Source organism: Oncorhynchus mykiss, chromosome 24, assembly GCF_013265735.2.
Source record: "Oncorhynchus mykiss isolate Arlee chromosome 24, USDA_OmykA_1.1, whole genome shotgun sequence".
Taxonomy (NCBI): Eukaryota; Metazoa; Chordata; class Actinopteri; order Salmoniformes; family Salmonidae; genus Oncorhynchus; species Oncorhynchus mykiss.
Genome location: NC_048588.1, coordinates 7,684,322 through 7,697,190, shown reverse-complemented (window position 1 = coordinate 7,697,190; position 12,869 = coordinate 7,684,322). Strand labels below are relative to the sequence as shown.

At 45.5% G+C, this 12,869-nt stretch overlaps 1 protein-coding gene across 1 annotated transcript in view; it reads right to left on the bottom strand.

Moving 5' to 3' along the window:
- Positions 1-788: 788 nt before the first annotated feature.
- LOC110503649 (large neutral amino acids transporter small subunit 4) overlaps positions 789-12,869 on the bottom strand; it is a 29,126-nt gene continuing 17,045 nt past the window's right edge. Inside the window, exons 6-14 of the mRNA XM_021582086.2 lie at positions 12,611-12,703; positions 12,267-12,400; positions 9,623-9,825; positions 6,679-6,822; positions 6,370-6,496; positions 6,048-6,180; positions 5,565-5,638; positions 5,333-5,456; positions 789-5,105 (exon numbers count right to left, since the gene is read on the bottom strand). Coding sequence (XP_021437761.2) covers positions 4,944-5,105; positions 5,333-5,456; positions 5,565-5,638; positions 6,048-6,180; positions 6,370-6,496; positions 6,679-6,822; positions 9,623-9,825; positions 12,267-12,400; positions 12,611-12,703 — 1,194 coding nt within the window. The 3' untranslated portion in view covers positions 789-4,943. The remainder of the gene's footprint in view (positions 5,106-5,332; positions 5,457-5,564; positions 5,639-6,047; positions 6,181-6,369; positions 6,497-6,678; positions 6,823-9,622; positions 9,826-12,266; positions 12,401-12,610; positions 12,704-12,869) is intronic.

The window sequence follows — 12,869 nt, the reverse complement described above, 5'->3', positions numbered from 1 at the left end:
TGGAACGGAATAAATGGATTGAATCCATTCCATTACAGCCATTACAATGAGCCTGTCCTCCTATAGGTCCTCCCACCAGCCTCCACTGCTGTACATGTGTGAAACACTCCTATTACCATTATGATTTTAGGTGAGAGTTGAAAACATGCATTGTTACTGTATTGTGCTTTTCACTTGAACATTAAGGTTTACTTTAATTACCCCACAGCAATTAATCCCCAGTGGTCAAGCAATCATCTAAAATACCTACATGTGTTTTGGCATCATGTTGTTCTTCAAGTATCACTTCACTCCAACTCTCTTAATTGGTGTGTTAACAACACCCAAGGAAAAATAGTAGTGAATTGGGCAGCTGAGTTGTGGTGTAGTAGTGAACTGTAATAGCCTGTCCTCTGGTGGAAACAACATGACTTTATAATGAAACACAGTAAAGGCCCTTTTTCTTTTTGGAAAGTTGCCAGCCATTACAGGCATGATTAATGTCACTTCTCCTGACTGCAAAAATGTGGCTAATATGAAACCTACAATAGCCTAACCCTGAGAAATGGAATTTCCCCCTAGGGTGGTTGGATTTAGGAATGACTGCAGTTGCGAGGTGGCATTGGCAGGCTTCCTCCACTTAAAGCAGACCATCCATGCTTTCTTCTGTCCATTATATTGCATACAGCTGTAACATGGGATATGTCATGTTGTTTAACATGCATTAAGAGTGATTGAAAATCCACCACACTTTGAGGAAACGTGCAAAAACGTCAAACAAGGTCAAATAATTACAAACGGACACTATATTTTACAAATTAAATTGTTTATGTTTTTCATATATAGATTAGTTTTTCTTCTCATTTAGAAAATGACTCAAAATGTCAATAACAATGGCTATAATGTGATATAAAACAAAAACTGAGATCCAATATACAGTATATAGACATGAAATATTGAAACAAACACCAAAAAAGAGAATGTAAAACAACAAAATAAACATTTGAGAAAAAAAAACAAGGTACAAGTCAGGGAAAAGCATTGGTGTTTCAGCTGAAGCTCCCGTTCAATGTCTAAAAGTGACACACAAACCATTAAAACACTCTATCCAAAAACCACTGCTCGTCTTTCATCGTCAGAGAATAGCCAATCACACTTTACATCCCAGGGAAGGGCATAGTAGTAAAAGTATGTCACATCTAGAAAATAACTACGGTGATGGCATTTTGAGTAGAATGACCGTTTTAAGGTATGGCAGTGTAAATAGTGCTGATTCTCCCATACTGAGGGAATGCAGATCATTCCAACCCCACGTTCACTGTGCTGGAGTACAGTATAGCATCATTATCAGAATCCACCTGCAATCTCTAGTCACATGTTCAAGCCACGAGAACCAGTCTATAGGGCTATACATGCTTTTTCTCTTTTCGCTAAATACATTCATGTAAACGACAAGTAGAGTGATGTTCAAAGTGAGGATGTCTAGACCTGTTTCTCTATCAGTGTGTGTGTGTGTGTAGATCCTTGAAATCGAGTAACCCAAACAGACAGGCCCAAACAGCAGTCAGTAGCAAGGAGCCATTCTATATTGAGGGACAGGGACCTACTGGATGGTGCATACAAGAGGACAGACTAAGACCACCTGCGGTAAGTAACAAAAATAACAGTTTCTTGCAGTTCCGATGTCATTACTCTATTAATTTTTTAAAAACTACTGGGAATACATTCTATGCTAACATGCAGAACCAGCAAGCGGTGCACTGTCTATTATATCTATTATTGTTATATTTCAGTGCATGCCATTCAGAAAAAATAGCATTGAAATCCTGATACGAGGACTACGGTGCACATGTGCCATTCAGTTCTCACGTATTTCATTCCTGAAGCTTTTGGGGATTCTAGCATTGTCTCTCAGTTCCATCGCCAGTATGTGAAGGATCTCTTGGGTGGGTGGTTTGTGTTTGGGTGAGACTGCAGTGGAGAACCAGGTGTGTCAGTGCAACAGTTCAGGATAGGGGTTTGGACATGGATGGATCAATGTGACGGGTCATGATGAGAGAGGGCGGTGCACCGACTTGCCGTATCGTATCCGCATCTCAAATCATCTGAACATAGAGGCAATCTGCTGGTTACATGGCTGTCTTTGGAAGTGCTTCTGTGAGTGACTGAGGAAAAGCAGGTGTCCCGTCCAGTCTAAACGCTGCGTCTGCGGACGTAGAGCTACATCAATCAAGTTGCCACGCTCTCTCTCCGGTGTCTGTTACCCGCAACAGATCATTCAAGAACATAATCTCCTATCATGACCTGCCTGCCCGCCCACCTGGGTCCCAAGATCACAACATTCACAACAGCTGCAAGAGTGTGGATTTAGAATCAGATATCATATTCAAGCATCTCTCCGTCTCCCTTTTTTTGATTTGAAAAGTGAATCAAAGTTGAAGTTGGAATTCGATAATTCAAGTAATTTGTCGCTACAAAGTGAGGCTTTGTAAGTGAGACCATTGATAGATGCAGAATGGCCACTACCTGACCAGTACATCAAGAAAAATGAGTCCATGTTCCTGTCATTGAGAAGCACCTTTGTAATAAACATTACATTATATCAATCCACATTCTTGCATTGTGTGTGTGTATGTGTGTGGTTGGACAACAGTGGTGTTCACAGAGTTATGTGTTGCCGGGATGAGTAGAGGATTGCTCAGCAACTCACATAAGTACTTATTGCTACAGCGAATCAGAATGTAATTCAGGTACTGTAGAACAGTGGCAGAAATAGGCCCATAGCAACCACAGTTCACCTTAAGCTACACATCTCCTATCTTAAACCATTTATCGTAAAACCATTTGTACTAAATCACATTTGTCTTGAAACAGAACAAAAGGTTGAACAGCATGTCAGTATCATTTTGCAGGTAAAACACAGTTGATAAAACTATTACTTTTTAAAAACCAGGTCTCCTGACAAAAACAACATCTGGTCATCACAAATAAAAAGAAAACACACCAGGTCAATAAGAAATTCATTTTGCACGACAAAACGGACTGCCAAGACAAGACCAGTCAGTGGTCCTGTCAGTGTACCCAGTGAGAGTGATGTAGGACCATGCATTGGTGCTTGATAACCTAGCCTACACTCTTAGGGGGGAAAAAACTTGTTATCTAGACCCTAAAACAGTTACTCGGATGTCAAAGGGTTCTACCTGGAACCAAAAACGGTTCTCTTATGGGGACTGCCGAAGAACCCTTTAGGAACCCTTTTTTTCTACAGCTGTGCTGTACCTTATGTTGTTGTGGCACATTATTACCGGTAAGAGGCTTGTTTCAACCTGTGCCATGCTTTTGTTTGAAGCACAGCCACTTTGCACAGTCACATAGTATTCCCTAGAAGTAAAACGCTGGCCTGCACACTGCTCACTGGAAACCCATTGGCCGAATCACTTGCTCTCAGCTCAAATTGACTCAAAGCAAAGCTATTGCCTCGGGCTTTTACCTAGAGTGCTGAGTGTTACAAAAAACATGCCTTCGCTTTCTAGTCTCCTAGAGCTGTTTGAACAGTCTTAAAACGACAGCTTCTCTGTGGCTTTATCACTCCACGCCTCTGTTATCCTCAACAACAAAAGAGTCACAAGGTTTGGTCTTTGAGACACTGGAAGGAACACTCGCTAGATGAGAAGGTTACATCGACTAGCTTCTAAAAGTTGCATGAGGTTCCATTCTTACCAATTCATTTACAATGATGACTATCCCCAACACTGCAGAACGTTATGGGAACGTTACAGAACTAAATGGGAACGTTATGGCAGGATGAACTCTTAGCACCATTTGGAGTACTGGAGCTTCTATACCGCCTGTTTCACTCCTACCTCCAGTCCAAACTACTTGTGACAACAGAGAGGCATTGACATGTAACAACCACAGAGAACAATACAGGCCTATCGCCAATAAACGTTTCGATAACGTTTCAATAACGTCCTAATCATTAAACCAGTTTTCAGGGCGTGAAGTAGAAGACCCCAAGTGCAGCACGAGACGGTGCGAGACTAACTTGGATCAGAATTAGAAAGTGAGGCGATACTCGTCGTCGTTACTGGCATCATTGAAAACACATGTAAAAACACTGGTGGCCTGGGTATTGTAATTGCCAGGAGGAGGACGTCATCTGGAGGTCTTTGACATGGCGCTGAACGCTTGCTTCCTCTCTAGTTCTTTTCGCAGGGTGACCGAAGAATCAGTGTCCTCTTTTTGCACTGACAGGCAGGAGTGAGCATGGCATCATTGACAAAAAAATGAAATGAAAAAAAATGATAGAGCACTGAAACAAAGAGGAGACTGGAAGGGAGGAGAAAGTCGTGGAGATCCTCCTCCCTCTTCTTCTCTCCTTTCTCCTCAGTTCACAGACCCGCGGTTGTCCTTTCTCATTTCAGTGGTGAGAAGATGAACACTGTCCATTTGGTGGTGTGTCCCTGGAAAAGGAACCGCGCGTGTGTGTGTTGAAGAGGTTTCACAACGTGTGTGTTGTTGCGTGTCTTTCACAGTGTATGTAGTCAATGGTGTTCTGGGGAGTGTAAAAGTGTGTGCGTTTATCATAGTAGTTCTCTGAGATTGGTGAACATATACTGTAGGTTTGACAGAGTGTGTTTGGCAGTGGGCGTGGTGTGTGTGTGTGTGTCGAGCACTTGTATGTATGTGTTTGTATGTATGTCTGTGTCTGTGTGTGAGGGGGAATGTAAGGGAGTTGTGTGTGTGTGTGTGTGTGTGTGTGTGTGTGTGTGTGTGTGTGCGAGAGAGAGAGAGAGAGAGTGTATCGTCTGAGTGCAAGTGCAGACGGTAGAGGGACCAGAGTTGGTGGGTGAGGTTGCGATTTCATCATACAGTTCAGTCACACCTGGGACCTCTCCCCTCCTCACACTCTCCGTTCCTCCTTCTCGTTGTTGAAACAAATCTCCGTCCGTCAGTCTGTCTCTCTAGATGAAGGCCTCGGGCGTGCTGCCGTTGTTGATCTGGACGTAGATCTTGGGGTCCTCCTCGCGCTCTTGCTTCTGGCGTTGGAGCTGGCGGCTGTAGCAGAGCAGGTAGAGAGGCAGGCAGAAGCCCAGCACCGTCAGCCCCAGCAGGCCCACGTTGACCTGCGCACAACCACACACAGGAAGTGACATCAACAGTGAGAAGAATGGAGGGAACAGCGGTGTTGTTTTCACATCGGGACGGCAGTGTGTGCTATGACATGCACTCGGGGCAGATTGCTTTAGAACAAGGTGGCTGCTACACATCAGTCGTATCCAGGAGCCTTTGCAGCATTATGCTCATGGCACATTAGTATACTGGAAAGGGTGAAAGGTCATTGCTCTCTTACCCATAGGGGGTCTCCCTTCAGGGGGCCCATCATGGCCATGAAGAGGGGCTGCTGCAGCAGGGCAAACAGGGCGCTGATGAGGGACTGCATGCCTGTCAGACTGCCAAACTGAGACGACGGGTACCTAAGGAGGACAACCAGCATGAGGCACTTGTGTGGGAGGGACTGTGCACGCGCACACACACACACACACACACACACACACACACACACACACACACGAGACACTTACACAGCAGCATAGAGCCCTCCAACTGCAGAGTGGATGAATCCTCTCACAATGGTGTGCAGAATAAACGATAGAATCTGAAGGCAGAGAAGAAAAGAGAAATAGTTCAACATGATGTGTTCCAGAATCTACAGACCCAGAGCATGCATGGTGAACTGTCCCTCCATCCTAAAATGGAGTCCATGTTTAATAAATAAAGTCTTGACAGAGATGTTCCCAGAGCTGGGTTGTAAATAACTTGCATAACTTGTAATGACACAACTGTCCACCAGGGAACACTGTTGCATTAAACAATGGATCAGCTCACAATAACATGAGAGTCACTCTCCCTCTTTCTTTCTCTGCACCAAGATCTCTCCCTTTGGCTATAGGAGGGCTTTACAAAACACTGGGAAAGCACGCGGTGAAATGTGTGCTTCTCCACAGCCCCTAGAGGAGAGGAAAGAGAGAGCGAGATGGAGGAGAGGAAACAGAGGGACGACTTACCTGGAGAGGGAGGCTGGGGACGAGGCAGGTGACCCCGAAGCCCATCAGTAGCAGGTTGGTGAAGATGAAGGCCCGTGTGGCGTTGGTGATTTTCTGGATCTGTCTGTCACGACGCTTGGGCTGGGTAAGATCTCTATCAGAGGGGACCTCACATGTTACACACATACTCCCTGGTTATACAAATAACATAGTAGTGTCCTGTGGATGCTAGGGGAGTATCTGGGAGGCAGGGGATTGCTCTGTTGGAGTGTGTGTGTGTGTGCCTGCGCATGAGTGAGTGTGTGCGTGCGAGCTCGGGTGCGTTTGTGCGTGTGAAACTCACCTTTTACCCGGCTTCGCGTTCTCATCCTCACACTCTTTGAGTTTCCAGTCCATGATGTACCCGATCACTGGGGCGGTCATCAGACAGAGCAGCTGCAGCACTCCGAAAATGGAGGTGTACACACTCACTGTGAACGGCAGGAGAGACAGAGACATGTTATTGCCTCCAGAGCTTACACTCACACATTTTCAAGACACGAATGCACGCGCACACACACACACACACACACACACACTCACACTCACACTCACACTCACACTCACACTCACACTCACACACACACACACACACACACACACACACACACACCTGTGTTCAAGTCTCTGTCGGACAGCGACTCGAGGATGTTGTTCATGGCTCCCATGTAGAAGATAAGTCTCAGCTGGGTGACACACATGGTGATCAGGCTGAGCATGAAAATAGGACTCAGGATACTCTTCATGAAGGACTGGGCTGTGGACACACAGGAGGAGAGACAGATTAATGTCAACAACAGTACCTGACCTTTTACTCCAGTAAAACTGAAGTTTAAACAGTGATGCTGCGTTCAATCTCAGAATGCAGAATAACTTGATTTATTAATGGAGGACGATAGACAGGATTATATATATATATTTTTTTTTTATCAAATTGGAGTGAGGTTTTTCCTGTGTGTACTGTACAGGATATGCCTTCTTTCATGTCCTCCACATGCCGTGATGGAAAACTACCAGGGCATAGCTGCTTCACCTCAGGAACAACATGGAGGTAGGGAAACAGGGAAGCTCGGTAACACGATGGCAACATGTGGGGGCCCGTGCTGTAAGCAAGGGGCCTGGGGCCCTGGTCCGTTAATCATCTACTGATCTCAAAGCTGTAAAAGCTGCCACAGGGCAGTGGAAAAGTCTTAATGGTCACGCCACAGATGTGTCCAGCGTTTATTGCCCAGCGATGCAGGTATCTCTCCAATGCTCTGGAGACGGGACCATCGTTGACATACTGGCTGGACAAGGGGCTTACAGGCTGGTACATTACATTAGAGCAGGTGGTTCTAACAGTCTGTCTCAGTCTATAACACTGGGTCTCCCCTGTGTCCTGGACCCATAATATGAGTTAGAATATTATTCACAAAGCGTCTCAGAGTAGGATCTGGGATCAGTTTTGTCTTTTAGATCACCATGAATTAAAGGGGGGGGGGGGGGGGGATCTGATCCTAGATCATCACTCGGGTTTACATTCTTGACTGGCACACTATGTGACCACACTTGTAAGGACACACCGTGATCATTTTCAAAATACCTAGCCTACACTGGCAACAGTCGCCATGGCCAGTGTTGACTTAGATACAAAACAGTCCCTTAATGGTTTGGCTGATATCAGAAGCATGTGGTGGAATTATTGTAATCAAAAAGAGAGACTTTTGGATTTCTTCAAAACAATCAAACTGTATCATTTCATTACTGCAGCACGGGAGCTGGTCGGTAACCACCCCTGGAGGGGACCACCGAGAACTCAACCAGCTGGTTTGAGCCACAGCATTTTATAGCAAAGTCCATCCTCCTTCAGTCTACATGACACACAACAGATGTATGGAATGGGTCACAAGAGCCATCTCCCCCAGGTACCCCAGTACAGAAACATTAACATTAACTCATGCTCTGGAATGTGGTATCACCCCAAAACATTGTGCATTTCCTGTCCGTGTCCCCAGAGGCCCACTTTCAGCTCACACGGACACAATAGAGTTATATGAACCCTCTATTCTGTTGCATAAAACAACCATTTGATGCAATTACAGCACTATAACATAATCTTTCAACTTTGCTCTCACAACCGATCCACAAACGAGGTCCCAGGCACCAAGTATTTTTGGGTGAGCCTTCTTTGAAAGGGAAAAAACTCCTAACAACCAAATAAATCCCCACCATCACATGCATCAGATTGATGAGTGGACAAACACAGATAATATATATATATAAATAAATATATAAATAAATATATATATATTTATATATATACAGATATATAAATAAATAAATATTTTATATATATTTATATAAGAGAGAGAGAGAGAGAGAGACAAAAGAGAAAGAGAGAGGCTTGGGGAGTTGGCCCTTAGCAAGGGGCCCCTTGAAAACCTCCTGACACGTGGAACTTGTCCAACAGAGTTACAGAACCGCAGGCATCCATCCTGTGTGTATAATGACCCCCCTCGGACCTTACTGACTGCTACCTGCCCTCTGGCCCGGCCCCACCACCGCCACCCGAGCAGCACTTCTTGGAATGCGGTCTGAATCGATTGCACGGTCCGTTCGGTACCAAAGAGAGCCTGCAGAGAACCACAGGTTTCCGAGCCCGAGGGAGTGCGGAGGGAGCACAGCGGAGGTGAGGAGGGGTCATGTGGCTGATTTGAGGGTGTTTTGGAGGTTTGTGGCTAATTGCAGTGTACAGATCTGGGTTAGTGAAGGCAAAGTGCATAGCCAGTTGTGCGTTTGCAGGATTTAATTTGGGAGAGGGAGGATGGCCTTGGCGACCTCAGCGCCAATGACAGCGCTCCCTCAGACAAGCTGGCGGCTGGGACCAAAACACTGGCTGGTGGGCGAGCCCACTCTGAAACATCAAAATTGCACTGATGAAGTCAGAGCTCTTCTTTACAAAAGTTGTAGAGTATGGAATAACAATCCATCATAGAGGAACAGTCGACCATATGCTAGATCTAGGCCTGTATCCAGGATCAGTTTAGCCTATTATATCGTTAAAAATATGATTATATGAAAAAGGGGGGACCTTATCCTAGATCAGTACAAGATACAGGCCCAGATCTTGCATATGGTCGATTGTTTACCTCTGTTTACCCATAAGGCAGGGCTACAATGATCCATTGCATTGTTGTGTTGGATCTATTTTTGTCTGTCAGTCTGCTCCTATCTAAATTCTACACCATGGCTGGAGCAGGATATTGTGTTGGTGAAGTGGTTGGACAGCTTAACATCAGACAGGTTTCTGGCAGACATGTCCTTTGTTGTGTCCAGATTATTCAAAATGGTGTAACAAGGAAACTGGCAAACTGGCTTTTGGCCTCATGAAGTATGTATTTGTGGAGGTTCAGTGCTTGAAACCCATTATGGCAAATCCATTTAGAGAAAGAAGCCCATCACACTCGGTGTGCACAGAAAATGCACAATGTATTTTCCTACTCTCGATCTGAAAGACATCAAAAGCAGTCATATTCTCTGGTCTGGGATGAACAGATGTGGCCTGGCCAGACACTTACATTCCTCCTGAGACTTGCATTGGACCTCCAGGTCAACGGTGGAGAGACACAGCTTGTTGCCCTCCTGTTGGGCCAGCTCCTTGGGGTTTTGCTTCATGCTGTTCCCCACGCTGAGTCGTCTCCCCACCGTGGTCACCTGGCGGTAGAACTGCTTTCCAGTGATCTTATGGTCAAAGCCCAGCCAGCTGAACTTGATCTTCACACTGAGGGAGATAGGGAGAGAGACAGACCGAAAGGCAGGGAGAGGGAGGGAAAAAAACAGCGAGAGAGAGAGGGAGCGAGCGAAAGGGAGAAAGGGAACGGGGGAGGATGAAAAAAAAACAGAGCAAAGAATGAGACTACATCCAGGTGAATGAGAGCAAAGCCAGCTGAGCTCCTCATCTCATTAGATTTCCTTTTTTACAGGGCCTCAAGCCTTCGCCATGCTGCAGAGGAACGTGTGCTGGGGGATGTAGTGTACTGAGCTCCAAGGAGAATGGAGACTCTATGGAAGGCCTTAATATTCCTACTTCAGCTTAAGTTGTTGAACCTCAAGTCCTAGTATTATCCCCTAAACCTGTTATTGTTGGCTAATATTAGAAACTGTCTGTCTATTAGGTTATAACTAAGGATATAACCAATGATATAAGGAACAAATACTAGTAATACTAAACTAATATTAGGTTAAGGGGATGTTTAGGAGCGTGACGTTTAGGAGTGTGATGTTTAGGAGCATGATGTTAAGGAGAGTGATGTTTAGGAGTGTGATGTTAAGGAGAGTGATGTTTAGGAGTGTGATGTTATGGAGTGTGATGTTTAGGAGCGTGATGTTTAGGAGCGTGATGTTGAGGAGCGTGATGTTATGGAGCGTGATGTTGAGGAGCGTGATGTTATGGAGCGTGATGTTGAGGAGCGTGATGTTATGGAGTGTGATGTTATGGAGTGTGATGTTATGGAGTGTGATGTTATGGAGTGTGATGTTAAGGAGCGTGATGTTATGGAGCGTGATGTTGAGGAGCGTGATGTTGAAGAGCGTGATGTTGAGGAGCGTGATGTTATGGAGTGTGATGTTATGGAGTGTGATGTTAAGGAGCGTGATGTTGAGGAGCGTGGTGTTGAGGAGCGTGATGTTTAGGAGCGTGATGTTACGGAGCGTGATGTTGAGGAGCGTGATGTTATGGAGCGTGATGTTATGGAGTGTGATGTTATGGAGTGTGATGTTAAGGAGCGTGATGTTGAGGAGCGTGATGTTATGGAGTGTGATGTTAAGGAGCGTGATGTTGAGGAGCGTGATGTTATGGAGCGTGATGTTGAGGAGCGTGATGTTATGGAGTGTGATGTTATGGAGTGTGATGTTAAGGAGCGTGATGTTGAGGAGCGTGGTGTTGAGGAGCGTGATGTTTAGGAGCGTGATGTTGAGGAGCGTGATGTTGAGGAGCGTGATGTTATGGAGTGTGATGTTATGGAGTGTGATGTTAAGGAGCGTGATGTTGAGGAGCGTGGTGTTGAGGAGCGTGATGTTTAGGAGCGTGATGTTGAGGAGCGTGATGTTTAGGAGCGTGATGTTTAGGAGCGTGATGTTGAGGAGCGTGATGTTGAGGAGCGTGATGTTATGGAGCGTGATGTTGAGGAGCGTGATGTTATGGAGTGTGATGTTATGGAGTGTGATGTTATGGAGTGTGATGTTAAGGAGTGTGATGTTGAGGAGCGTGATGTTGAGGAGCGTGATGTTATGGAGCGTGATGTTGAGGAGCGTGATGTTGAGGAGCGTGATGTTATGGAGTGTGATGTTATGGAGTGTGATGTTAAGGAGCGTGATGTTGAGGAGCGTGGTGTTGAGGAGCGTGATGTTTAGGAGCGTGATGTTGAGGAGCGTGATGTTTAGGAGCGTGATGTTTAGGAGCGTGATGTTGAGGAGCGTGATGTTATGGAGCGTGATGTTGAGGAGCGTGATGTTATGGAGTGTGATGTTATGGAGTGTGATGTTATGGAGTGTGATGTTAAGGAGTGTGATGTTGAGGAGCGTGATGTTGAGGAGCGTGATGTTATGGAGCGTGATGTTGAGGAGCGTGATGTTATGGAGTGTGATGTTATGGAGTGTGATGTTATGGAGTGTGATGTTATGGAGTGTGATGTTAAGGAGCGTGGTGTTGAGGAGCGTGGTGTTGAGGAGCGTGATGTTTAGGAGCGTGATGTTACGGAGCGTGATGTTGAGGAGCGTGATGTTATGGAGCGTGATGTTATGGAGTGTGATGTTAAGGAGCGTGATGTTATGGAGTGTGATGTTAATTAAGGAGCGTGATGTTAAGGAGCGTGATGTTAAGGAGCGTGGTGTTATGGAGCGTGATGTTGAGGAGCGTGATGTTGAAGAGCGTGATGTTGAGGAGCGTGATGTTGAGGGGCGTGATGTTAAGGAGCGTGATGTTATGGAGTGTGATGTTAAGGAGCGTGATGTTGAGGAGCGTGATGTTGAGGAGTGTGATGTTGAGGAGTGTGATGTTGAGGAGTGTGATGTTGAGGAGCGTGATGTTATGGAGTGTGATGTTATGGAGTGTGATGTTATGGAGTGTGATGTTATGGAGTGTGATGTTATGGAGCATGATGTTGAGGAGTGTGATGTTATGGAGTGTGATGTTATGGAGTGTGATGTTTAGGAGTGTCTTACGTGTAGTCCATATCCTCAGGTCCAGGAAAGGGCTCCAGGGGCCAGTTGAAGAAGCAGTTGATGAAGACGAGGCCAGCGCAGGCAGCCCACACCAGCAGGATGGTGATGAAGGTGGCTCCTAGGTCATAGATGACCTGATGAGAGAGGAAGCAGGGACCAACAACCACAACATTAGCTCTATGTCTGACCTTCACACTGACATGCGGGAATAGGAAAGTAGAGTCAAATTGGTAGCCCTGATAGTAGAAAGTATAGTTAGCCTTGATAGCTAACCTCCATAATGGTGTGCATGGTATGCATGCATGTGTAGACTAGCTAAGTAGATGTGCGTGTGTGTAAGCTACCTTGATCCCAGGGAAGGTGACAGCGGAGGATGCATACGATCCAATCATGAGAGCGATGAAGGTGGAACGAAGATCACCAAACATATTGGGAAGCTGAGGAGAAAAACACAAGAAAGCGACAGGATATACGATTAGGCCACGCTTAAATCAGATCAATGCATTCACTTGTGTAAAAACACACGCATAGCCATAGAGACACGCACGCATTAAACAAAAACAGTTTTTCCAAAAATGTAAGGCATGACATCATATTAGGAAA